Here is a 24,122-nt window from a genome sequence, read left to right on the forward strand (position 1 = left end):
GGTCATGATCCTGGAGTCCTAGGATCCAGTCCTGCATCGGGCTCCCTGAAGGGAGTCTGCTTCTCCCTCTGACCATCCCCCGTCTCATGTGCTCTCTCTCTCATTCTCTCTCTCTCAAATAAATAAATAAATCTTAAAAAAAAAAAAGAATTAGGATTTTCTCCTACATAACTACTGTATAGTTATCAACCTCAATTAATATAATGCTGATACCATACTTTTATCTAATTTAGTGTTCATATCCCAATTTTGTAAATTAATCCAATGATTTCTTTTCTTTTTTTTTAAGATTTTATTTATTTATTTGACAGAGCGAGACACAGCGAGAGAGGGAACACAAGCAGGGGGAGTGGGAGAGGGAAAAGCAGGCTTCCCACGGAGCAGGGAGCCTGATGCAGGGCTCGATCCCAGGACCCTGGGATCATGACCTGAGCCGAGGGCAGACACTTAACGACTGAGCCACCCAGGCGCCCCTCCAATGATTTCTTGTATGAAATTTTTTTCTTCCATTACAGGATCCAATCTAAGACCAGATATTGCATTTGTTTATCCCATCTCTTCAATCTCCTTTAATCTAGAACATTTCCACAGCCTTTCTTTGTCCTTTATGACATTGATCTTTTTTAAGAATATGGGTCCCTTTTTATTTTTAATCTTTAAAAAATGTTTTTTCTTTGAGAATTTTTTTGGGGGGCACCTGGCTGGCTCAGTCAGTTGAGCATCTGACTCTTAGTTTTGGCTCAGGTCATGATCTCAGGTCATGGCATAGAGCCCCACGTTGGGCTCCGTGCTCAGCATGAAGTCTGCTTGAGATTCTTTCCCCCTCTGCTCCTCCTCCTGCTTGCACTCTCTCCCTCTCTCTCAAATAAATAAATAAAATCTTAAAAAAAAAAAAAGGCATTTTTTGGGTACCACAAGCCCCCTTCCCTGCCAGTGCCGGCCACAGTTACATCACACCCAAACCCTACAGGTATTCTTTTTTTTTTTTTTTTAAGATTTTATTTATTTATTTGACAGAGAGAGAGATAGCGAGAGCAGAAACACAAGCAGGGGGAGTGGGAGAGGGAGAAGCAGGCTTCCTGCGGAGCAAGGAGCCGGATGCGGGGCTCGATCCCAGGACCCCGGGATCATGACCTGAGCCGAAGGCAGACGCTTAACGACTGAGCCACCCAGGCGCCCCCCCCTACAGGTACTCTTTTTAAAAACAGATTACTCCTCATTTTGTGTTTGTGTGATTTTTACCCTGGGGTTAGGTTCAGGTTATACATTCCCCTCTGGAATACTACAGCTAAAGGCACATGTGTCTGTCTGCCCCTCGTGGGTAATGTTCAGTTTGATAACCTAGTCAAGGTGTTGTTCAATTTCTCCATTATATAGTTACTACTTTCCCCCTGCTTACTAATTAGCAATCTGGGGGACAAAACTTAAGACCATATACATGTGCTCCTTCTCAAAATAAACCACCTCCTCAGTTTTAGCATCCACCAATTATTCCTGCCTAACCAATCTTTATTATGATGACTACAAAATGATGAGTTTCACCCCCAGCATTCACCCCACATTTACCAGTTGACATTCAGCACTATACTGCAAGAGTCCTCCTCTCGCTTCCATTGATTTCTTTCTTTGCTTGTCTATTTGTTACGGAATCATGGATCTCTAATTTTCTCCAAAGGTCCATAAATCATTACTGTCCTTAATTATTTAGTGCTCAAATATCCCAGATCTGGCCAGTGGAAGCCCTTTCAATCTCGCTTTCTATGTCCTTATGACACATTTTTATTTATTTATTAGATTTTATTTTTATTTATTTGTCGGGGAGAGACAGAGAGACAGAGAGAGTGCACACAAACAGGGAGTGGCAGGCAGAGGGAGAAGCAGGCTCCTTGCTGAGTAGGGGTCCTGGGATCATGACCTGAGCTGAAGGCAGACGCTTAACCAACTGAGCCAGCCAGGCGTCCCAAATTTTTAAACAGTCTCTTACTTTCTGCCATAACAAGATGCTCCAGCCTGATCTTTTGCTTCCACCCCATCCCCCAACTTTCTCCTAAGGCCATTCTTAGAGATTACAGAGCAGGAGGAATGCTTGAAGATGGTGCTTAAAGAATAAGGAGAGGGTTCAAGAAGGCACCGTGGTCCACTGTTTCAGATGTTACTGAAAGGCTCAGGACAGGGCACATCACCTTTTCCACTCTTGTCCCAGGCAGGTTCTCTAGAAAAGGAAAGATATATTTGGATCATGCAGATGCAGTTACTGAGACCTCTACTATGTGCTGGGCACTGTGAGGGATACACAGATTAGAAGACACCCATTCCAAGGAGGTGGTCCAACAAAATAAGACACACATGTCCATAAATACCCATAATACACCCCTGCAAGTGCTTTCATTTTGCTGTCAATAAGGTACATACAGGGGTTTTGGGAGTTCTGGGTTGAAAGACAGTATTTAAAGCTGGGAGAGTTGGAGTAGGTTTCATCGAGGTGACTTGGGTTAGATCTTGGAGGAGAGTAAGATTTGGAAAACTGGTTTTCCTGGTGAAAAAAAAAGTCACTGCTTAGTTATGCTGAATCAGGTATGACTTTGCAACTTCATTCAACTAGATCCAGTCTCCTGCTGGGTGCTGTGAAGCACAGAAAGAAGGCCAGTGAATGTAGGGCAGCACTCTTGCTTGACCCCCAACTAAGGAAAGAACCGTCATGATGCCATCTAATTTTTATTTTCAGACACAGATGAAACATGTCCTTCATTCACCAGACTGAGCTTTCACAGTGCAGTGGTTGGTACAGGACTAAATGTGAAGTTGATGCTCTACGCAAGAAGAAACCGGACCTGTGCACAAGTCATCAACTCCACAGTTTTGGGGAACTTGAATGTGACCAAGAAAACCACCTTCATTGTCCATGGATTCAGGCCTACAGGCTCCGCTCCAGTTTGGATGGAGGACTTAGTACAGGGTTTGCTCGATGTAGAAGACATGAATGTGGTTGTTGTTGATTGGAATCGAGGAGCTACAACTGTAATATACAACCATGCCTCTAGTAAGACCAGAAAAGTAGCAATAGTCTTGAAGGGATTTATCGACCAGATGTTGGTAAGAGAGAATTCTCTTATATGATTCAGAGCCAAATTAAAACTGGCCTGTTGTCTGGAGATTTAAAACCAAGAAATATCTTGGTTTTAAAAGATAAAAAGATAAAACCAAGAGGGACTATTTTGAAAACCCAACTAAGTCTCAGGGAAGGTAGAGAGCACAGCTGGAGGGAAGGCCCATAGGTATGGTTGTGCAAGTTGTGCACTGCACAGGGCACCCATCTAAGGGAGCACCAGTGTTATGGTACACATTGTAGATCTATATATTTATTATGATGTTTTCCCAGTTAAGTGTCCTCAGGAAGGGACATCTTTTTCTAATTCACATAAAGGTGTCTTATGGGTAAGAGAAGTTCTGTCTGGGGGGGGGTTCTGGCTTCACTGTGTAGAGTTTCCTCATCTTCTCGAGCTATTCCCTTTCCTAGAAATGCCTAAAGTTTACCGACCTGATTATCCACAACCAAAACTGATACACGTGGTCTGATGAGAGATTTTTGTGTATGATTTATGTTTTTAGAAGACTCAAAAAGATTAAACAAACCTTAAATTTTATCTAGTGATCTATCTCATGAATTACCCCCTTTACAAAAATAACAAAAACAACCAAAAAAAGTGACTTTATATCAAAACTACCTCAGAGAGAATCAGGCCTGGTGGCCACTGTAGGCCAGGGGCAACAGAATTTTCACAAAAGCTCCCCACTTAAGCCACAGCCCTGGGAGAGTGAATAATATTAACATGACTCACCACAGGCTGTCCCAGCTGACTGCAGTCAGTGTTGTCCCCACCCCCACTCCTTCCTTTCCTTTCCTTCCTTCTCTGTCCCTGGTGACTTCATTAACTGAGCCAGCATGAAGATAAAGGAGTTCACCAAAATGTTTCATTGCCCTTTTCCTCAACTGGGAGGGAATTAGAGATGTCCAAGCTTGATTTCTAGCAGAAGCATCGATGGAGACCATGGCATAAAGGTTAAGGCCCAGGCTTTGCGTTGAACAGACTCCTGTTCTGCCCCTCCCCACCTGCCTGATACTGGGCAGGTTACTTTGACTCCGGGCCTCAGTTTCCTCTTCTGTATAATCAAAAGAATGGTATTTACTTCGTGGGGTTGTTGTGACATTTAAGTGAGCTCATAGATGTAAGTTGCTTAGAAATGTTTCTCCCAAGAACTGTTTCCGAAGTCAAGTTGAGGAAATTTCTCTAAGTGTTGTCAACTCCTCGGCCCCTCACAATTTATAATGATGGACCTCTTGAAATTCCAGGTACAAGGAGCTTCTCTTGACGACATTTATATGATTGGAGTAAGTCTAGGAGCCCACATAGCCGGGTTTGTTGGAAAGATGTACAATGGGCAGCTGGGGAGAATTACAGGTAAGGCTTCCTGTGAATGGGCACAGGTTAGTCAGCCTGGGTGGGATGTTCACTGAGGGAACATGATGCAGGCAATCCACGTCCTTGGGTTCAAGGCCAGCTCTTCTAATTACTTAACCCCTCTGAGTATGTGTCCTCTTGTGCAAAGGAGAGACCATGATAATACTGACCACAGGTTATTACTTAGTAAAATACACTTTGTAAATGATATAAAATATATAATATAAAAATATATAAATAAAATTAAAAAATAATAAATTAAAAAATATATAATATAAAAATATATTTAATAAAAAAGCACTTTGTAAATTGTATATGCCATAGAAAAGATTGGTGGTAACTATTTCTCTTCTGGTGAGAAAATACAGCTGTGGCCTTTGGGGATTTGATCTGTGCCCTCCAAACAGATAGCCATCTTCCTTTCACTTAATCTAAGATAGCCTGAGCCACATACCTAATATGTTTCCATCCCCAGACACAGCTGGAGTCTCATGATAGAAAGATGAGATAGGAATTTTGATAGTGGGGTTTTACCCTCTGAATATCAGCTTTCAGGACCAAGCTGAATGAAAACTCAGAAATACAGCAGGTGAAACCCCAAACAAAGGCCCCCTTGCTGGGTTCTCTTGCCTACTGCTCAGGTAACTTTTCCACAGCCACAGAGGACAGGCTGAGGGAGGCTTTCTGTTTCAGAGGCTCAAGGCTTGTCCCCCCAATTCATACCCTTCCCAGAATCCATCCTCACACAGAGAGAGCTGTTCTCAATCTAGGGAATCTGGAGGGTAGAAGTGAACAGAGGAAGGAGAGATTCAAGCCAATTGTATTAGTGAGGTAAACTTTTAGCGTCACATCTCTGAATGTGCTACTTGACTGGTACCCTGAGCAGGCCATTCCCATGCTCTCTCTCTCTCACACACACATCACTGGTGTCTCCTCTAGCCCGCTACTTGTTTTGTTTTTCCTGGTTCTTTTTTTCTCACTTTCACATTAGTGAAAGTGGCCAAGGCCACCCTCATTTTATTTACCTGCTTTCTAGGGAGGCAGAGTTCTTTTTAAGTTTTTAACATGATTATTTTTATTTTTTAGAAAGCAACATGTCCTTTCTAAAAAGTTTCATTTCCTGGGGCGCCTGGGTGGCTCGGTCGGTGAAGCGTCTGCCTTCGGCTCAGGTCATGATCCCGGGGTCCTGGGATCGAGCCCCGCCATCAGGCTCCCTGCTCCGCGGGGAGTCTGCTTGTCCCTCTGCCCTTCCCCGCAATCGTTCTCTCTCTCTCTCTCAAATACATGAATAATGTATGTATGTATGGTATTTACTTTGTTTCTCCTAAGAACTGTAAATAATGTATTTGAGAGAGAGAGTGAGAGAGAAAGAGAGAGCATGTTTCATTTCCTTTATGGGATCAAAGGATAGATAGCTTGAATCTGCTTGTGTCCCTTATCTGTTGGGAGCTCTTCTGGCGGGTGGGACTTTCCCCAGTGGTGCGTTAAGAACCCGCACAGCTCTCCCCACCCTGCCCCACCCCCATAGTCCTGATTTGTAGTGTTTCCTGATCTCCATGGTTTGAATATGCTCACCACTGCTGATTTCAAGCTGCCAACCTGTCATCCCCAGTCACAAAGTTTGGGAAGAGATGAGCAAAGTCTATAGTCTAGTGCTGGCCCTAGCAGACTCCAGCCCACCACTGCCTCATTCTGTCTCACGCCCCATTTTGCTCCCAGCAAACCTGTTCCCACCACTACCATGAATGTGAGTGCGGTGTAACCTGGTTTCTGACCATGGATGGGAAGTCCCCAAGCCAGCCTGCCTTCCATTCTGGGCCTGGGTACCACTAATGGTTCACAGCTCAATTTTCTGGCTCCCCTGACTTCCGCACGTTCTCCAGATGCCTTATCCTCTCTGATCCCCACAGTCAATCTCAGCTGTCCCCCAGAGCAGCTTCGGAGTGAAGCGTTTCCCTTCTCTGCTCACCTTCCACCACCTTTTCTGACTGGCCTCACTGGATTGTGGAGTAGGAATTGGGCCTGTTGCCTGGAGACACAATTCACACCCAACTCCCCCACATTGGATGGTTCTGCTTGTTAATTAGCTAGGCCATAATGGCTGCTTCATTTCCTCCATATCTCTCCTTTCATCTGCCCTTCCTTTTGCTTTTTCTCTCTGGGCACCTCTCCTGGTTTTATTTCTCATTAACTTTTTTTTTTTTAAGATTTTATTTATGTATTTGGCAGAGCAAGACAGAGCGAGAGAGGGAACACAAGCAGGGGGAGTGGGAGAGGGAGAAGCAGGCTTCCCGCTGAGCAGGGAGCCCGATGCGGGGCTCAATCCCAGGACCCTGGGATCATGACCTGAGCCGAAGGCAGACGCTTAACGCCTGAGCCACCCAGGCACCCCTCTCATTAACTTTTTAATGTTGTTGTTGTTGTTGTTGTTTTTAATTTTGAATAGGCTCCCTGCCCATCGTGGCTCTTGAACTCATGACCCTGAGATTAAGAGTCGTGTGCTCTACTGACCAAGCCAGCCAGGCGTCCCCTATTTCTCATTAACTTCTTTAACACAAGATGGTGGACCTTAAGTGGATTTTAAAATATTCCAAGTACCTACATCACTTGATAATACATTGCCTTTGCTTCTCAAACTTAAGGGTGTGTCAAAATCCCCTTAGGGGTGCTGGTTACAATACCAACCTCCTGAACCAGCAGTCTGGGGTTGGGGTCCAGGAGTCTACCTTTAAGCAGAAGATTCAGGTGGTCTGAACACCATACTTTGAGAAATGACCTTGGAGCTATGCTGTCCAATCCAGTAGCCACTAGCTACATGTAGCCACTGAGCACTTGAAATGTGGCTAATACAAATTGAGATGTTCTGTCAGTACAAGACTCAGACTGGATTTCAAAGACTAGGTTAAAAAAGTGATATTAAGAAACCTCAAATTTTTTATATTGATTACATGTTGAAATGATAATATTCTGGATATGCCAGGTTAAATAAACAGGGTTAAATACAGTATATTATTAAATTAATTCTTCTTATTTCTATTTACTTTTTAAATTGGCTTCTAGAAATTTTAAAATTATATATGTAGCTCACTTGGAGAGTTCACGGTGAAGTTGGGGATGGGAAAAGGAGGCCCCTGAAACCGCGCACAAAGTATCAGATGTCTGTCTGCAGAGGGGTCTATGTTGGATGTCTGTCTGTCTGCAGAGAGGTTTATGTTGGATGTCTGTCTGTCTGGGGAGAGATGTAGAGCTTTCTTCAAATTCTCAGATTGGTTAATGCTGTAATAAAAGTCAATGAGCACCATCTAGACACTTCTGGTGATCTTTGAGCAATAAGAAAGAGCTCCATTTTCCCACTGTGTTTCTATTCTACAGTCATCTCAAAATGTTCTGGATTCAGATCCAGGAGTCCTTTTATAAGTCTTCTGAAGTAGCTGTTAATTCTACCTCCATTTTGCAGATTAAAAAAAAAACTGAGGTTCAGAGAAGTAAAGTAACCCACCTGAGGTCATCTAGCTGGTGGGTGGTAGGTTTGGGGCCCCAAGTCACATCTCTCTGACTCCAGTGGTCTCTGTCCACACAAAATATATAGCTTTTTAGGGCACTGTAACTGTGATTTTTGGCTGACATTGTAGGCCAGTTATTTGCTATGAATTGTCACCAAGGTGATGATATATCCAAACTTCCTATCCCCGTCTCCATTTGTGCCTTCTGTCCTAATTCTCAGTAGCACCTTCATCACTCTCAAAATTGCTGTGGTTTGAATGTTCGTTCATTCAAACTGATTTCTCTGCGGATTTCTCTGCCGTGGATCTGGAGGCTGCTATAAACTGGGGCTCTCACTATTCCTTTTCTTAGACCAAAAGTGCTGCTATCTTATGGGGGGAAGGGGGTTTCCTTAGCAAACTCTTTCTAAGGTGATGAGTTTCTCTTGCTGTGTTGAGAATGTCCTGTGGACCTGGGTGTCTGGGTGTTGGTCCATCTCCACCCACATCAGTTTCAGTGGAGAGCAAACGGAAGAAGAAAAGCTAGAGGGGTGGGGAAGAGAAAGATAAAGAAGGGAGGCAGATCAAGACAAGCCTCAAGGAAGCAAGAGAGTTGGGAGAGGAGAAATAGAAAGACTGAAGCCAGAACCAGGGAAGTCAGGCAAGAATGCCATCTCTTGGATTTTATATCTAACACCAGGGGATGGAAGATGACATTTAAAATGACTTTCATAGAGTCAGGACTCTGAGACATCCCTGGGAACCTTCTTCACTCCAGGTAGGTTGCTAGTAAGCAGGGCCTTTGGGAACCTCTGGTGGTTCGTTGTTGACTGTTGTTTTTAAAGTTTTTAGTTTGTGGTTACTTCACCAGAGCTGCACTCTTTGTTTTTCCAGCTGATGGTTAGGAATGCCCAGCTCGCATTGACCGAGGGCAAGAAATCAGCTCAGGCATTTAGGGGGTGGGTTAGTTCTGCAGGAACTCCCTCCATGATACCTGGCCTGACCAGTGAGTGTCACGCTTTGCCACTGGGTTTGGCAGTGAAACCAAGAGCTCGACAGAGAGAGGTCATTGCATTGTGAGGCTGCGGCTCTTGTTAAGACACTTGATCTCCCGGAACCTCGCTTCCTGCATCTGTAAAATGGGAATAATAGCTACTCAGCCTCCCAACAGGCTTGTGATGTGGATCATATGAGCAAGTATATATGAATAAAAATTGACACTGTAAAGGAGTTTTATTAATAACAAGAAGGAAAGGTTGAGGGAGGTTTCTGGATCATTTAAGATGCAATAAGCATAGCATCTGCTTTTTATATGTACCCTCAGGCGCTTTTTTCCTGAGGAACCAGTTTATCCCCATGCCCTGGTCCCCCTGTGTGCACTCCCTGCTGTTGAGCCCTGCACCAGATACAGCTCCTAATGGGGTCTGGATGCCATTCCCAGGGGACACTGCCAGGATAGCCATCTCTTCTGTGGGAAAAGGCTACAGGGCTGTGGAAAGGTGCCTGACAAAGCAAGATGGGAATGTGAGTGCTTGCCCACCCGAGAGTGCCCCGCAGCCAGTTTGCCATCCTCATGCGGAGGGATCAAAAGCCGGGCTGCCGGTGACTCATGGCGTGGGGCTGCCAAGCCAACTCGGTTTTCTTTCCAGGTCTCGACCCTGCGGGCCCTTTATTCAATGGGAGACCTCCTGAGGACAGATTAGATCCTGGTGATGCACAGTTCGTTGACGTCATCCATTCCGACATTGACGGTAACAGTTCTGTCCTTGTGGGTCAGTGAGTACCCCCTCCCACGCTCCTAAAGAGTCTCCCCCTGAGGGGATCATCATGCAGGGGTGGATCAGGTTCCTCCAGATTCCCTCTTTTCCTGCAGGGCAGGGTTCCAAATCCACCGAAATACTGAAGGGACACTGGTTTAATGTAGGCATCCAAGATGTCTTGCTGGAGCAGAGGTGCTTTTCCCATCAACATTTCTTATTTTTAAGGTGATCATCTTGACCAATCAAGTGCAGGCTGATTTGCACACCATGTGGAGAAATGTTTCCATATATGCAGCGGGCTTTGGATGTATGATTTATGTTTTATTTTCGTAAGCTGAAAGATATGTTCAAGTATTGTGTCTCTATGGAGAGAATTCTGAGCCATCTATAGTTCTCCAGCTCTCTGTGGCTCTTCTTGGCCATTTATGTCTTTTATGGGGCTGATTTTGTATGAGGGGTTGGGTACATGATATGGGGGTTGGGGTGATGTTAAAGATGGGTCTTTATATCCAGGTGTCTGGGAGAAGAGCCAGAGTAGGAACCTGCGGAGGGTTGAGGGAACAGAGCAGAGTAGTCTTTAATAATACACCCTCTTTGTGATACAACCACCTGAAAAACCCTTAATCGGGGGCGCCTGGGTGGCTGGGTCTGTTAAGCATCCGACTCTTGATTTCAGCTCAGGTCATGATCTCAGGTCAGGGGATCGAGCCCCCCATCTGGCTCCATGCTCAGTGCAGAGTCTGCTTGTCCTTCTCCCTCTGCTCTGCTCCTCCCCTACCCCTCATTCCCTGTCCCTAAATAAATAAATAAAATCTAAAGAAAGAAAGAAAGAAAGAAAGAAAGAAAGAAAGAAAGAAAGAAAGAAAGAAAGAAAGAAACTGCCATCTTTGAAAAAAAAAGAAAAAGAAAAACCCTTGACCACCTATCACAGGCTCTCCGGTGTGATATTCAGCAATTGTTGGCCTTAGAGGAAATGTCTCTGTGAAATGGCTGCATTCATACTATGTAGTTTGCAAAGTATTACCTTCCTTAAGTGCAGTACCTCAATGCCATATTAATGCTTGATGGAATGGAGTGATTTATTTTTTATTCTTGGAGAGAGAGTGAATTTTGAGGAAAGAGAATAAGCTTTGCAGTCAGGCAGAGGGAGGCTCAGATCCCAGGTTCTGTCCTTTCTAGTGGTGTCATTTTGTTCAGTAAATCTCTGAACCTCGGTGTCATCATCTGTAACTTACTTCATCTGAATTTACCAATGGCTACTTTTTTAGACATGGTGAAAATTAGAGGACAGGTATATATAACACCTAGTCCCATGCCCACAGACACATGTAGGTTCTCAATATGTAATAGCTCTTATTATTGCAGTGATGCACTCTATATGTATATGTGTACAAATAATCATTTAAATCAAACATTTTACTGATTGTTTTGTGGTTACAAAGTTAAAGAGAATAAGCAATTATTAAATCAATCTACAATTCTTTCTAACCAATTAGCTGGGTAACTTTGGGCAAAATATTTAAATAAGTATAACAACAACAACACCACAGTCCCTGCCTATATCCTTCGAGCAAGTGAACTATGCAATGTGAAAAGTTCAAAAATAAAAGCCTAATGTATTCTCCTTTAGCACTGGGCTACAAGGAGCCATTAGGAAACATAGACTTCTACCCAAATGGAGGATTGGATCAACCCGGTTGTCCCAAAACAATATTGGGAGGTAAGTGCAGATACTTTACATATTGTACAGTAGTGGTTTTAAAAGGCATATTTTAAAAATCTGATCTTATTCTCTGGATAATAGTTTTTAATAGAAAACAAATCATTTGAGAAGATAGAGATAGTATAAATATAAATTATATCTTAAAAATTATTATTCAAATATACTACTTTAAAAAAGACCCATTGCAGCATTATTTACAATAGCCTAGATATGGAAGCAACCCAAGTATCCATTGATAGATGAATGGATAAAGAAGATGTGGTATATTTATACAATGTAATATTGCTCAGCCATAAAAAGGAATGCATCAAATCATTTGCCACAACATAAATGGAACTAGAGGGTATTATGCTAAGTGAAATTAGTCAGAGAAAGACAAATACCACATGATTTCACTCAAATGTGGAATTTAAGAAACAAAACAAACGAACAAAGAAAAAAGAGACGAAGAACAGACTCTTAACTATAGAGAACAAACTGATGGCTACCAGAGAGGAGGTGGGTGGGGGGACAGGTGAAATAGGTCAAGGGGATTAAGAGTACACTTATCATGATGAGCACTGAGTAATGTATAGAATTGCTGAATCACTGTATTGTACATCTGAAACCAATATAACACTATGTTAATTATACTTAGTTTAAAAAATAAATTTTAAAAAATAACCATAACCATATGGTTAAAAGCTATTATGAATTATTTCTCTCTCTTGAAAAGGTGTGTGCTTGATCTAGAAATTCCATATCTAGGAATCTCTCCTAGAGAAGTAATGGAAAAGGTAGACAAAAATCAAAGTGCAAAGATACCTGACACAGCATTATTTATAATAGCTAAATTTTTAGAAATAGTCTAAATATCCAACATGGAAAATGGTTAAATAACTATGGTATGCCCACATAAAGGAATATAATTGTTAAAAAGTCATATTTTCAGATTAATGAAAATGCTTACAATAGGATATTAAGTGCGAAAGACACAAAACTATACAGTATGATGCCCATTTGTTTTTTTTAAATGTGTATTTGTACATGTGTTAAGTATAGAAGAAAAGACTAAACATAAATGCTGCAAATAATTATTAGTGGTAAACTGTGGATATTGGACTTCTAGGTGATTTTTGCATCATCATTTCCTGTTGTATTCTCTAAATGAGCATTTGTTATTTTATAATGAGAAAAAACTCACAAAACAAAAAATGGGTAGTTAGAGGGCAACATAAAAGTAATGTGGGGGACAGAATAAAAAAAACCCATCCTTAAGTGCTCTGAATATGTATTTCACCATTGCTAGAGAAAGTTAAATAATCAAGGATATGATTCTAGAAAAAGATGATCTTGTTACAAAATGGTAGTTGTATACAGCCCCTTGGGAATGACATGGTGTTTGGAAATGATCCAGATGAAATGGCATTAGTAGGGTCTACCATATTGTATCATAAATGGTGCATGCTCAAATTCTGTCCTTGTGGTGTAGCGTAACTACCTCTCAGGAGCCAAAGATAATGTGCCTTGCTTATAAAGGACATTCTCTGTATTGTTATCAATGTCATTGTTTCTGCAAGTGGAAGTTCCAGGAACAATAAGTCAATACTGACCTGTCAGATTTAGTCCAGTCCAGCTTGGCCCCATGCCAACCCATGCTTCTCTTCTCTTGCCCCAGTTTATTTCTGTCCTTCACTGATCTCCTCTATGGGCATAAGTGGACTCAGAGGGAAGAGGAAACATGGGTCTGATTCCAGCACTCAATGCCTCTCCAAGCCACGAACTCATAATCATAACTCCTCTTTTCCTGGGGTTCACTGTTTCCTACTCAGATCCTCACTTCCTTTGTTTACCCATCTTTGGGACCCCGCTCCCTTTTCTGAATGACTTACTTCATCATCGGACCCATCCACCTTCCAACAACCTTTCAGTGCTGTGTGCTGTGGTGCTTCATCATGTCCAACCCTCCTGATGCCATCTCCTCACCTTGCAGCTTTCCTCTCTCACCATTGCACTGTGTGGCACCCGCTAGGAATTAACTGGAGGCTTGCCTCACCTCTTCTTGCCCATTCATAGCTTGCAGTGCCACTTCCCATTGTTCATTCTCTCTTACTTCACCCTTCACCCTGTAGCGGAAATGGAACCCCTACCTCTGGGCTTCTCTCATGAATGCCCTGTGTACGCCTGTTAGAGAACCCCTTAGGTCTCTGCCAGGTCAGCCCCCACCTTGGTGTGAGAACATTCTGGAGCTGTCATGGAGCCTTGTTAATTGAGTACAAGGTCCAGGCAAACTTGCTAACTTTTCCATGGTTCTCAAAAATACTAGAGAATCCTTGGGGTGCCTGGGTGGCTCAGTCGTTAAGTGTCTGCCTTCAGCTCAGGTCATGGTCCCAGGGTCCTGGGATCAAGGCCTGCATCAGGCTCCCTGCTCTGCGGGAAGCCTGCTTCTCCCTCTCCCACTCCTCCCTGCTTGTGTTCCCTCTCTCGCTGTGTCTCTCTCTGTCAAATAAATACAATCTTTAAAAAAACAAAAAACTAGAGAATCCTTACGTTTATCTCTTACCGACTCCCTATGATCACCCCTCATGCTTCTATTCTGAAAATCTCCCTACCTATAAACCCTCACCTCTTAAAGGTGACCTAAATGTGCCTTTTTACTTAGATTAAGTTCTCACCTGAGGGAGCCATTCTATCTCTCCTCATTTTAGTTTACAAGGTCAGTCTTTTTTTTTTTTTTTTTTTAAGATTTTTTTTATTTATTTGACAGAGAGAGAGAGAGAACAAGTAGGCAGAGAGGCAGGCAGAGGCAGAGGGAGAAGCAGGCTCCCCGCTGAGCAGGGAGCCCGATGTGGGGCTCGATCCCAGGACCCTGGGATCATGACCTGAGCCGAAGGCAGCGGCTTAACCGACTGAGCCACCCAGGTGCCCCTACAAGGTCAGTCTTGACTGTCCTGTTCCCTTGTGTCCCCAGGGTGGAAGCATCCCCCATTCTTTTAAAAAGCTGTCTCCTCTGCCTCCCCTCCTTGGGAGTAATCCTCAATACCTTCTTTCTCTGTCCACTAGTTTCAATGTGCTTGCCTTCTGCTGAAAATCTCTGGAGAAACTATCATTGGATTTTTCTCTTCCTTTTCAATGACAAAGGAAGGACATAGGTTGAATACTGATTCTACCACATAATACCTGTGTGACCTTGGTCAAGTCATTTAAGCTCTCTGAGTCTCAGTGTCCTGCTGCGTAAAATGGGGATAATCATGTCTATCTTCTTTTATCCTGCCACGTGCCAGCATGAATCCTGATCTATGGGTTTTTATAAGGATTCAGTGGAATAAAATACATTGAAGCTGTTAGCACAGTGCCTGGCCTATAGGAGACAGATGATGAATTGTGCGTGTATATACCGTGTGATGCGCTATAGTTAAATGCTGCAACTGCTCTCCTCTTTGATCCTTCCTTTTACAATCAAGGATTGCGGTATTTTAAGTGTGACCACCAGAGGTCTGTGTACCTGTACCTTTCTTCTCTGAGAGAGAACTGTTCTATCACCGCGTATCCCTGTGACTCCTACCGGGATTATAGAAACGGCAAGTGTATCCACTGTGGTATACCGCAAAAGGAGTCCTGTCCCCTCCTGGGTAAGTCCAAGCAGTTTTCCCCTTTGATTCACAAAGAGTTCATTTTTGGTAGAATCCTAGCACCATTTTACTCTCTAAAAATGGGCCTGAAAGTTACGTGGTTTAAAGAAAATTTTACTTAGCTTTTTCCAGCCAATTTGTTCAGTGAAGTCCTCTTGGACCTCCTACTCATGTGTTAGAAAAGCCATTTGTATACGATTTCATCTAGAGGGCAGTGCAACCTCTCTGGACACGCTAGCATAAAAAAGAAAGTTCCAAATGAGTTTCTAAGCCCACCCAGGGCATAGTCACCTTACATAGCCAGCTCCCCTGGGGACAGAAACATCCTCTTCATGCACGCAACCTCTCCGCTGGGGGAGAGTCACAGTGGGCCCAGACTCTCCTGTCAAATGACTCCTTCCAACAAACTGTGTCTGTAAATGCCCTCACACTGAACCCTGACTCTTATGTGCGTGTGCAGGGTGGAGTGGGGGTCACAGATATACTGTGGAGGCTGCTTGCATATTTGCTAAGGATTGGTAGAAATATTCCAGACGAGGACTTTGAAACTGGAAGATCATGAGAATTTTCTAATTGTTCAAAGGAAAAACCCATGTTAATATCAGGGCATGCTAGACACAAGGGGTTTTCAACCTAGATTGTGCCTAAGTTAATTGGAAAGCTCTAGGGAGCTTTTAAAAATTACTCATGTTCCCATTCCGGATCAGTCAAGTCAGCATGTGAAGGCCATTCTCTAGGGGTGGGGACAGGAGAGAGAGAGAGAGACCTCACTGATAGCACTCAGCCTCATTCCTGCAGGCGCAGACATGAAGGAGAAGAGTCCCCTGCTTGTTGACATAGTCATGGCAAGCTCAGGTTCTGTGCAATTTAGGGGCCTCGTTGTAGTTCTTCAAGAAAGCACAATGCTTGGCAAGAGTGATGCTATTTTAGGTATAAACCTGAATCTGTTTTAATCTATAAAATGAATGTATTACTGAAAAATGTCAGCGCTATTCTTAGTCTACCCAGTGTGTGAGAGAACTAGTGTGCTACTAAGAACCAGGGTGATATAATGTCAGTAAAAATGGGGGAGAGCCACTGTGGGGTCATTTTGCAAGTCCCAGCTCTGAGGGATAGGGTAGCAAGCAAGGTATGGTGGATGCAGGGGAGGCATGCGTTGGTGGCTCTGGAGGTCCTCCCCGTAGGGGGTGGGTGGAAGAGGGAGGTTGTCTTGGTGGTGTGGGCGGTCAAATTCACTTCACTCACTACCTTCCCAGCTACTTTGACACTTATATAATACATGTTAATGTTACATTTTTCCAACTTGCTTTACAGGCTATTATGCTGATAATTGGAAAGAGTATTTAAAGCGGAAAGACCCTCCTATGACTAAAGCGTTCTTTGACACAGCCGAGGAGGAACCATACTGCAGTGAGTGGTGGATGTGGTTGTTTGCTTTGGCCCAACTCCCTCCTTTTTTTTTTAAAATGGCTGAGCCTCAGCTTCCTGGCTACCTCTTGGCAAATGAAGGCCATGGTGGAGTGTGGACTTTGGAGCTGGAAGGAGTTGGGTCGAGTCCTGACTCTAACACATAGTAGCTCTGTGACCTTGGTCAAGACATTTAACCTCTCTGAGTCTCAGTGTCCTGCTAGGTGAAATAGGGATAACAATGCCTATCTTCTGGGTTACAGGGATTAAATCTCAACAAATCATGACTGTTAGCTTCACTGGATGGTTATTCTTTTTTTTATATAAATATATGTATATTTATAAAAATATACATATATATATTTAAAGTAAACTCTACACCTCATGTGGGGCTTGAACTCATGACCCCAAGATCAAGAGTTGCATGGTCTACTGACTGAGCCAGCCAGGTGTCCCCTGTGAGCCATTCTAATCACTAAGATCTTCCAGAAAATTTGCTTAACTCCCCAAAGACCTGAGATCGCCGCTAGGTAAAATCAGGTTACAGCCACATCTCTGGGTCAGTTCCAGCTCCAAAGCAACTGTGATGACCTTCTAAAGACATTGAGGGCTTGGGTATTCCATATGGGGGCTAAATGGGGCAGCAGATGATTAGATGTCCTGGGAATCAAGTAGGGATTTTCCTGGGCATGTCTTGCAATCTTATTCCCCTTTTCACTTTTCTTAGGAGCAACCCTAATAAAAGAGGTTGCAGATCAGTGGGTTTCCCTCCTCCTTTGGAGCTATGCGTGGCAGCCCAGGGTTTGCTGTCTGCCCGGTCCAAGTGAGGCAAGTGCCCGAGTAATAAGGGGCCATGAAATGGCAACTCTAGGGCTAACCTTATTCCTTCATGGGACCAACATCTCCCTGAGCCTCTGTCCCCTTCTTTGCAAGTCTGATCAAGAGATAGCCAATCTGGCTATCATGGTGGGATCCCCATCTTCCCAAAGCATCATTGACCTTGGGAAGCAAAGAGTGGGGAGGAAGAAGAATTCTCTGAACACATCATGCACTCTCACTGGTTCAGTAGGAACACACCAAGCGCATATGGTACCACCACCAGGGTTACAAAGAGGCATCCCTTCCCAGCTACTCCTGTAGTATATTTTAGCTTTATTTTTTTAACTGCGTAAGACATTACTCAGGCAATATTTGCTTAGATACACCCATATATTTACCACTTTTTTGATTATCACTTTTTTCTCTTGCATTTTGTAAATATAGGTAAGTGTGCTGACTAATGATGGGAGAATACCCGAGCATGATAAGAATTCTAAGAGGGAAACCTGACTTAGTCTGAGGGTCAGTGAAGGCCTCCTGGAGGAAGGGACATTAAGCCGAAACTTGAAGGATGAGCTGGCAAAGGGGGCAAAGTCAGAGTGTCCAAGTGGGGAGAAGGCCCAGGAGCAAGAGACAGCCTGGCAGTGCAGGTTAGATATGGCATGACTGGGGAAGACATGAGGGGGGCTGGTGGGCATGGCCCAGATTACGGAAGACCTTATCAGCTCTAGAGAGTCTCTACATGGCCGCCTCGTTGGTTTTGTCTAAGAGGGCAGGGATTGCGGTGAACCAATCATACTCAGCAGTAGACCATGATACCTCAGTCAGTAAGGTGGGAACACCAGTCCAACTGTGATGCCTAAACATGACAACTGGAGACCACTGAATCCTGCCATCACCCAGGCCATCTTTACCAAAAAGAATGGAAAGGAATATTAGAAAATCCTGCCCTGGATCTTTGCAGAGAAACTAGGGAGGAAGAGAACAAGAGACTCAAGTTATGAGGGAGGTTGGGTTTCTAGGAATTGACCTTTCAGGGGAGCAGTTGAGAGTGTCCCTCTCTTACTGTGCTCTCTCCTTGTTTTGCAGTATATCATTACTTTGTGGATATTATAACTTGGAACAAGAGCATAAGAAGAGGGTCCATTACAATCAAATTGAGAGACAGAGATGGAAACATCACAGAATCCAAAATCAATCAGTAAGTTGGGCTGGGATGGTTTGCAGTTTGCTCTCTCCCTTTTTGCGCAGAGAAATTAAATCCCAAATATACTGACTTTCTTATTTATGGGTTTGTACTTGTCTTTGTTCTACAAAAGATTTAAGGGAGTAATTGCTGCTTTTATATATAGATAGATACATATTTTTTTATTAACATATAATGTATTATTTGTTTCAGGGGTACAGGACTGTGATTCATCAGTCTTACACAATTCACAGCGCTCACCATAGCATATACCCTCCCCAGTGTCCATCACCCAGCCACCCCATCCCTCCCACCCCCCACCACTCCAGCAACCCTCAGTTTGTTTCCTGAGATTAAGAGTCTCTTATGGTTTGTCTCCCTCTCTGGTTTCGTCTTGTTTCATTTTTCCCTCCCTTCCCCTATGATCCTCTGCCTTCTCAAATTCCACATATGAGTGAGATCATATGATAACTGTCTTTCTCTGATTGACTTACTTTGCTTGGTATAATACCCTCTAGTTCCATCCACGTCATTGCAAATGGCAAGATTTCATTTTTTGAGGGCTGCATAATATTCCATTGTATGTATATACCACATCTTCTTTATCCATTCATCTGTTGATGGACATCTGTGCTCTTTCCATAGTTTGGCTATTGTGGACATTGCTGCTATAAACACTGGGGTGCAGGTGCCCCTTTGGGTCACTACATTTGTATCTTTGGGGTAAAAACCCAGTAGTGCAATTGCTGGGTCGTAGGGTAGGGAGCAATCGCTTCTTGTGGCTCTTGATCTTCTAGGCTCTTTACAAATGAAAGTGGTACAGAGATTTATTTTCTTTTCCTCTTTCCTCCCTCCCTTCCTTACCCCCCCTCCTTCCCTTCCTTCCTTCTTCCCTCACTTCCTTCTTTCCTCCCTCTCTCACTCTTCCCTCCCTTCCTCCCTCTTCTGCTTCATTTTTAAAAAACATTTAATTACAGAAGTCATCCTTGCTTGCTATAAAGGATTTAAACAGTAAATAAATACATAGCATAAAGGGGCGCCTGGGTGGCTCAATCAGTTGAGCGTCTGCCTTCGGCTCAGGTCATGATCCCAGGGTCCTGGGATCGAGTCCCGCATCGGGCTCCCTTCTCAGTGGGGAGCCTGCTTCTCCCTCTGCCTGCCGCTCCCCCTGCTTGTGCTCTCTCTCTCTCTGACAAATAAATTAAAAAAAAAGAAATATATAGCATAAAATATGTAACATAAACATGCAAATACTTGCCCCATCCCAACAATCCCACACCTAAAGGCACCCACCCCCACACACATTTCAGTTTTTTTGTGAGCTCATACATATATATAAACATATATATGTATGTTTCTGAAACTCAGAAAATGTAATTTGCAATAGAAAATTGGAAACACCCTAAAAATCCAACGATGGGGAAATGGTTAATTAAATATTCTCATATAATATTATTTATACGTTCATTTATGAAACTATATTAAATGAAGCGCTTATAATGTGCGAAGTGGAAAATGCAGGATATCAAATTATATAAAGTATAAAATTAGTTCAACAATGCCAAAAAAATGAAAAAGAAATACGTCTAATATGTTAGATTGTCCCTTAGTGGTAGGAATATGAGTGCTTTTTTAAGCTTCTCTTTACGTTTCTTTTTTCAGCTTCTCTTTACTTTCTCTTTTACTTTTATATGCAGTTGTGTATATATATATATAGTTTAAAAATAGTTATTGTTTTCATCCATTAATTTATAATCAGGAAAAGGGGGAAAATAACTCAAAACCTTTAAGCAAAGAAATTTAAGGCTCATTTTATTCATTTACTCAGGAAACATTTTTGGGGGGCCCTATTATCTACTAGGCACTTGGGTTGTCTGTTGGCTTCACTCATAGAGAACCAACTGGAATGTCATCTGAAACTGGCAATTGCCTATGGCTTCACTGTGTAGATGAATAGAACAGGTGTGTGTTGGTGGTCTGTAGGTGACTTTTTTTTAAGACATCCTGGGATCATAATAATAACAGCCTTTGTTTATTGAACTAGGCACATTACACACGCTGGCTAATGCAGGTCACACTAAAACCTGTGAGGTGGTATTACTATCTGTATTTTATATAGAAGGAAACGGAGGCTCAGATGTCCCCAAACCCAGTAGGGCTGCATTTTCAGGGAGGGCACCGCTGGGGGGCGCATCTTGAATAACCAGCGACAGGCAGTTTATAGGCTGTGATCTTCAGTAAGGAAGCTAGGCAGAGACCTCATCTGGAGATTCTAAGAAATAGCAGGGGAAATTATGCGGTCCTATAATGAGAAATGCTCACTTAACAAAATTTGGTTATTCATGCCAATAACTGGTTACATATTGGCTTTACATGTCTTAGAAATTTTAATTTTCTGTAGTAAATTTCTCCCAAGTAGGCCTTTCTAAATGTGAAGGGTTTTTTCTTGATTAAGAGAGAGACCTTAACATCTCTGTTTTATTCACGTTTAGTCATTCTTAGTTTAGTCATGTTTGTGAAAGAGTCATCACCAATCAGAGAATATACGGGAAAAAAGAAAATGGTTGTTCTATTCCATGGTGAGATTATGTCTACTTTTCTCTTTTTTGCAAGGTAAACTTTTAGTTTTTAGTATTTAGTGTTTCTATAGTTTAAGAAAGGGAAAATAATATCAGAGAATGTGCCCTGGGTTTATTCAGTCTTACCAGACTATGGGTACAAATGGAGTCACATTCAAAGATATTATCTGCCTGGTGACTCTCCCTGTATCCATGTCTTGGATGTATTGCTTTTTTTATTTTTAAACCTTTTTTAAAAGTTAAGATATAATTCACATACCATAAAATTTACCCTTTTAAAGTTTACATTTCAGTGGTTTTTAGTATATTCACAAAATGGACAAACATTACTATCATCTAATTCCAGAACATTTTTATCATCTCAAATAGCAACCCCAGGGGCACCTGGGTGGCTCAGTCGGTTAAGGGGCTCAGGTCATGATCCCAGGGTCTTGGGATTGAGCCCTGTATCAGGTTCCTTGCTCAGCAGAGAGCCTGCTTCCTTCCCCACCCCCACCCCGCCACTCCCCCGCTTGTGCTCTTTGTTAAATAAATAAATAATCTTAAAAAAAAAAACAAACCTTAAAAACTCAAAAAGCAACCCCATACCTATTAGTAATTCCTCACTCCTCCTTCCTCTCCAGCTCCTGTCAACCACTCATCTGCTTTCTATCTCTATAGATTTCCATATTCTGGGTGTGTCACATAAATGAAATCATACAGTATGTGGCCTTTTTGTGTCTGGGTTTTTTTTTTTTTGCTTAGCGTAATGTTTTCAAGATTTGATAGCATGTATCAGTACTTCATTTTTTTTTTTTTAAAGATTTTATTTATTTATTTGAGAGAGAGAGAATGAGAGACAGAGAGCATGAGAGGGAGGAGGGTCAGAGGGAGAAGCAGACTCCCTGCTGAGCAGGGAGCCCGATGCGGGACTCGATCCCGGGACTCCAGGATCATGACCTGAGCCGAAGGCAGTCGCTTAACCAACTGAGCCACTCAGGCGCCCCAGTACTTCATTTTTTTATGGCCAAATAATACTCCGTGGTATGGATAGACCCATTGTATTTCGATCCACTGACCTCTGGGTTATGGGCCCAGCTCACTCCCACTGTGCCACTCTTCACACATACCACATTTTATTTATCCTTTTGTCAGTTGATGGACATTTGGGTTGTTTCAACTTTTTTGGCTACAAACATATGTGTACAAGTTTCTGTGTAGACATACGTTTTCATTTCTCTTGGTTATATACCTACAAGTGGAATTGCTGGTTATCGTATGATAACCATGTATTTCACATTTTCAGGAACTGCCAAATTGTTTTCCAAAGCAGCTGCACCATTTTACATTCCCACCAGCCATGTGTAAGACTTCTAATTTCTCTACATCCTTGCCAACACTGTTAATACCTGTTTAAAATTTTTTTCTTTTGCATTGTGATTAAAAAATACAGAACATAGAATTTACCATCTTAATCATTTCTGAGTTTAGTAGTGTTAAGTATAGTTCACATTGTTGTGAAACAGACCTCCAGAACTTTCTCATCTTGCAAAACTGAAACTCTATACCCGTTAAATAACAACTCCCATTTCCCCCCACCCCCTAGCCCCTAGCGAGCACCATCCTAATGTTTCTACGAATTTGACTACTTTAGATTCCACTCATATAAGTGGAATCACACAATATTCATCTTTTTATGGTTGGCTTATTTCACCTAGCATAATATCAAGGTTCATCCAGGTTGCAGCATGAGACAGGATTTCTCTTGTTTTATAAAGGCTGAATAATATTCCTTTGTGTGTATGTTTCACGTTTTCTGTATATATCACAGGCATGTCTGTCTTCCTTATTGTAGCCATTCTAGTGGGCATTATGTTATATCTCATTATGGTTTTGACTTGTAATTCCCAAATGATTAATAACTTTGAGTTTCTTTCATGTGCTTACTGGCCAATTCTATATCTTTTTTTGAGAAATGTCTATTCGGGTCCTTTACTCATTTTTTCCCTTTTCAATAGACTTCATTTTTTAGAGCAGTTTTAGATTCCCAAAATTGAACAGAAGTGCAGAGATTTCCCATATACACTCTTGGCCCCATACACACAGCCTCCCCGACTATCAAAGTCTGGATAATAGAGTGGTACACCTGTTAAGACTGACACATTATCATCACCCAAAGTCCATAGTTTACATTAGGGTTCACTGTTGGTGGTGTACATTCTGTGGGTTTTGCCAAAGTATAATGACATTTATCTACCATTATAAGATCATGGAGTAGATCCTATAATCCTAAAAATCTTCTGTGTTCTGCCTATTGTATCCATCTCTTCCCTTTAACCTTTGGGAACCACTGGTCTTTGTACTGTCTCCACAGTTTTGCCTTTTCCAGAATGTCATGTAGTTGGACTCATACAGTATGTAACCTTTCCAGAGTGGCTTCTTTCACTTAGTAATGGGCTTTAAGTTTTCATCATGTATTTCCATAGCTTACTAGCTGATTTCCTTTTAGCACTGAATAATATTCCGTTGTCTGGATGTACTACAGTTTATTTATCCGTTCTTCTACTGAAAGAATCTTGGCTACTTCCAAGTCTTGATAATTCTGAATAATGCTGCTAGAAACATCTGGGTACAGGTTTTTGCGTGCCTCACTCACTTTAAAATTGGGTTATTTATCTTTTTATTGTTGAGTTGCAAGAGTTCTGTAAATACTCTGGCACAAGTCCTTATAGTTTTAGGCCTCACATTTAGGTCTTTGATTCATTTTGAGTTCATTTTCGCATGTAGAGTGAGGTAGGGGGTCCGACTTCATTCCTTTGCCTGTGGATATCCAGTTGTCACAGCACCCTTTATTGAAAAACCTATTCTTTCTCTGTGACTGTCTTGACACCCTTGCCTAAATCAATTGACAGTCAATGGAAAGGTTTATTTCTGCACTCTGAATTTTCTTCTATCGATCTATATATTTATCCTAATGCAAGTACCACAGTGTCATGTAGCTCACTATAGCATTATTGAAGCTTTCTAACAAATTTTGAAATCAGGAAGTATGAATCCCCCAAATTTGGTCTTTTTCCTTTCTTTTTTATTTAGAGAGAGAGAGAGTGCATGCTGGG

General features: G+C 42.3%; 1 protein-coding gene across 1 annotated transcript in view; it reads left to right on the forward strand.

Annotated features, from left to right (window-relative positions):
• The window catches only part of LIPH (lipase H), a 35,178-nt gene that overhangs the window by 5,912 nt on the left and 5,144 nt on the right, over positions 1-24,122 (forward strand). The window contains exons 2-8 of the mRNA XM_032406267.1: positions 2,726-3,093; positions 4,352-4,460; positions 9,592-9,693; positions 11,333-11,422; positions 14,869-15,036; positions 16,351-16,446; positions 18,352-18,463. Coding sequence (XP_032262158.1) covers positions 2,726-3,093; positions 4,352-4,460; positions 9,592-9,693; positions 11,333-11,422; positions 14,869-15,036; positions 16,351-16,446; positions 18,352-18,463 — 1,045 coding nt within the window. The remainder of the gene's footprint in view (positions 1-2,725; positions 3,094-4,351; positions 4,461-9,591; positions 9,694-11,332; positions 11,423-14,868; positions 15,037-16,350; positions 16,447-18,351; positions 18,464-24,122) is intronic.

The sequence above is a fragment of the Phoca vitulina genome, unplaced genomic scaffold (assembly GCF_004348235.1).
Source record: "Phoca vitulina isolate PV1807 unplaced genomic scaffold, GSC_HSeal_1.0 scaffold8, whole genome shotgun sequence".
NCBI classification, from domain to species: domain Eukaryota; kingdom Metazoa; phylum Chordata; class Mammalia; order Carnivora; family Phocidae; genus Phoca; species Phoca vitulina.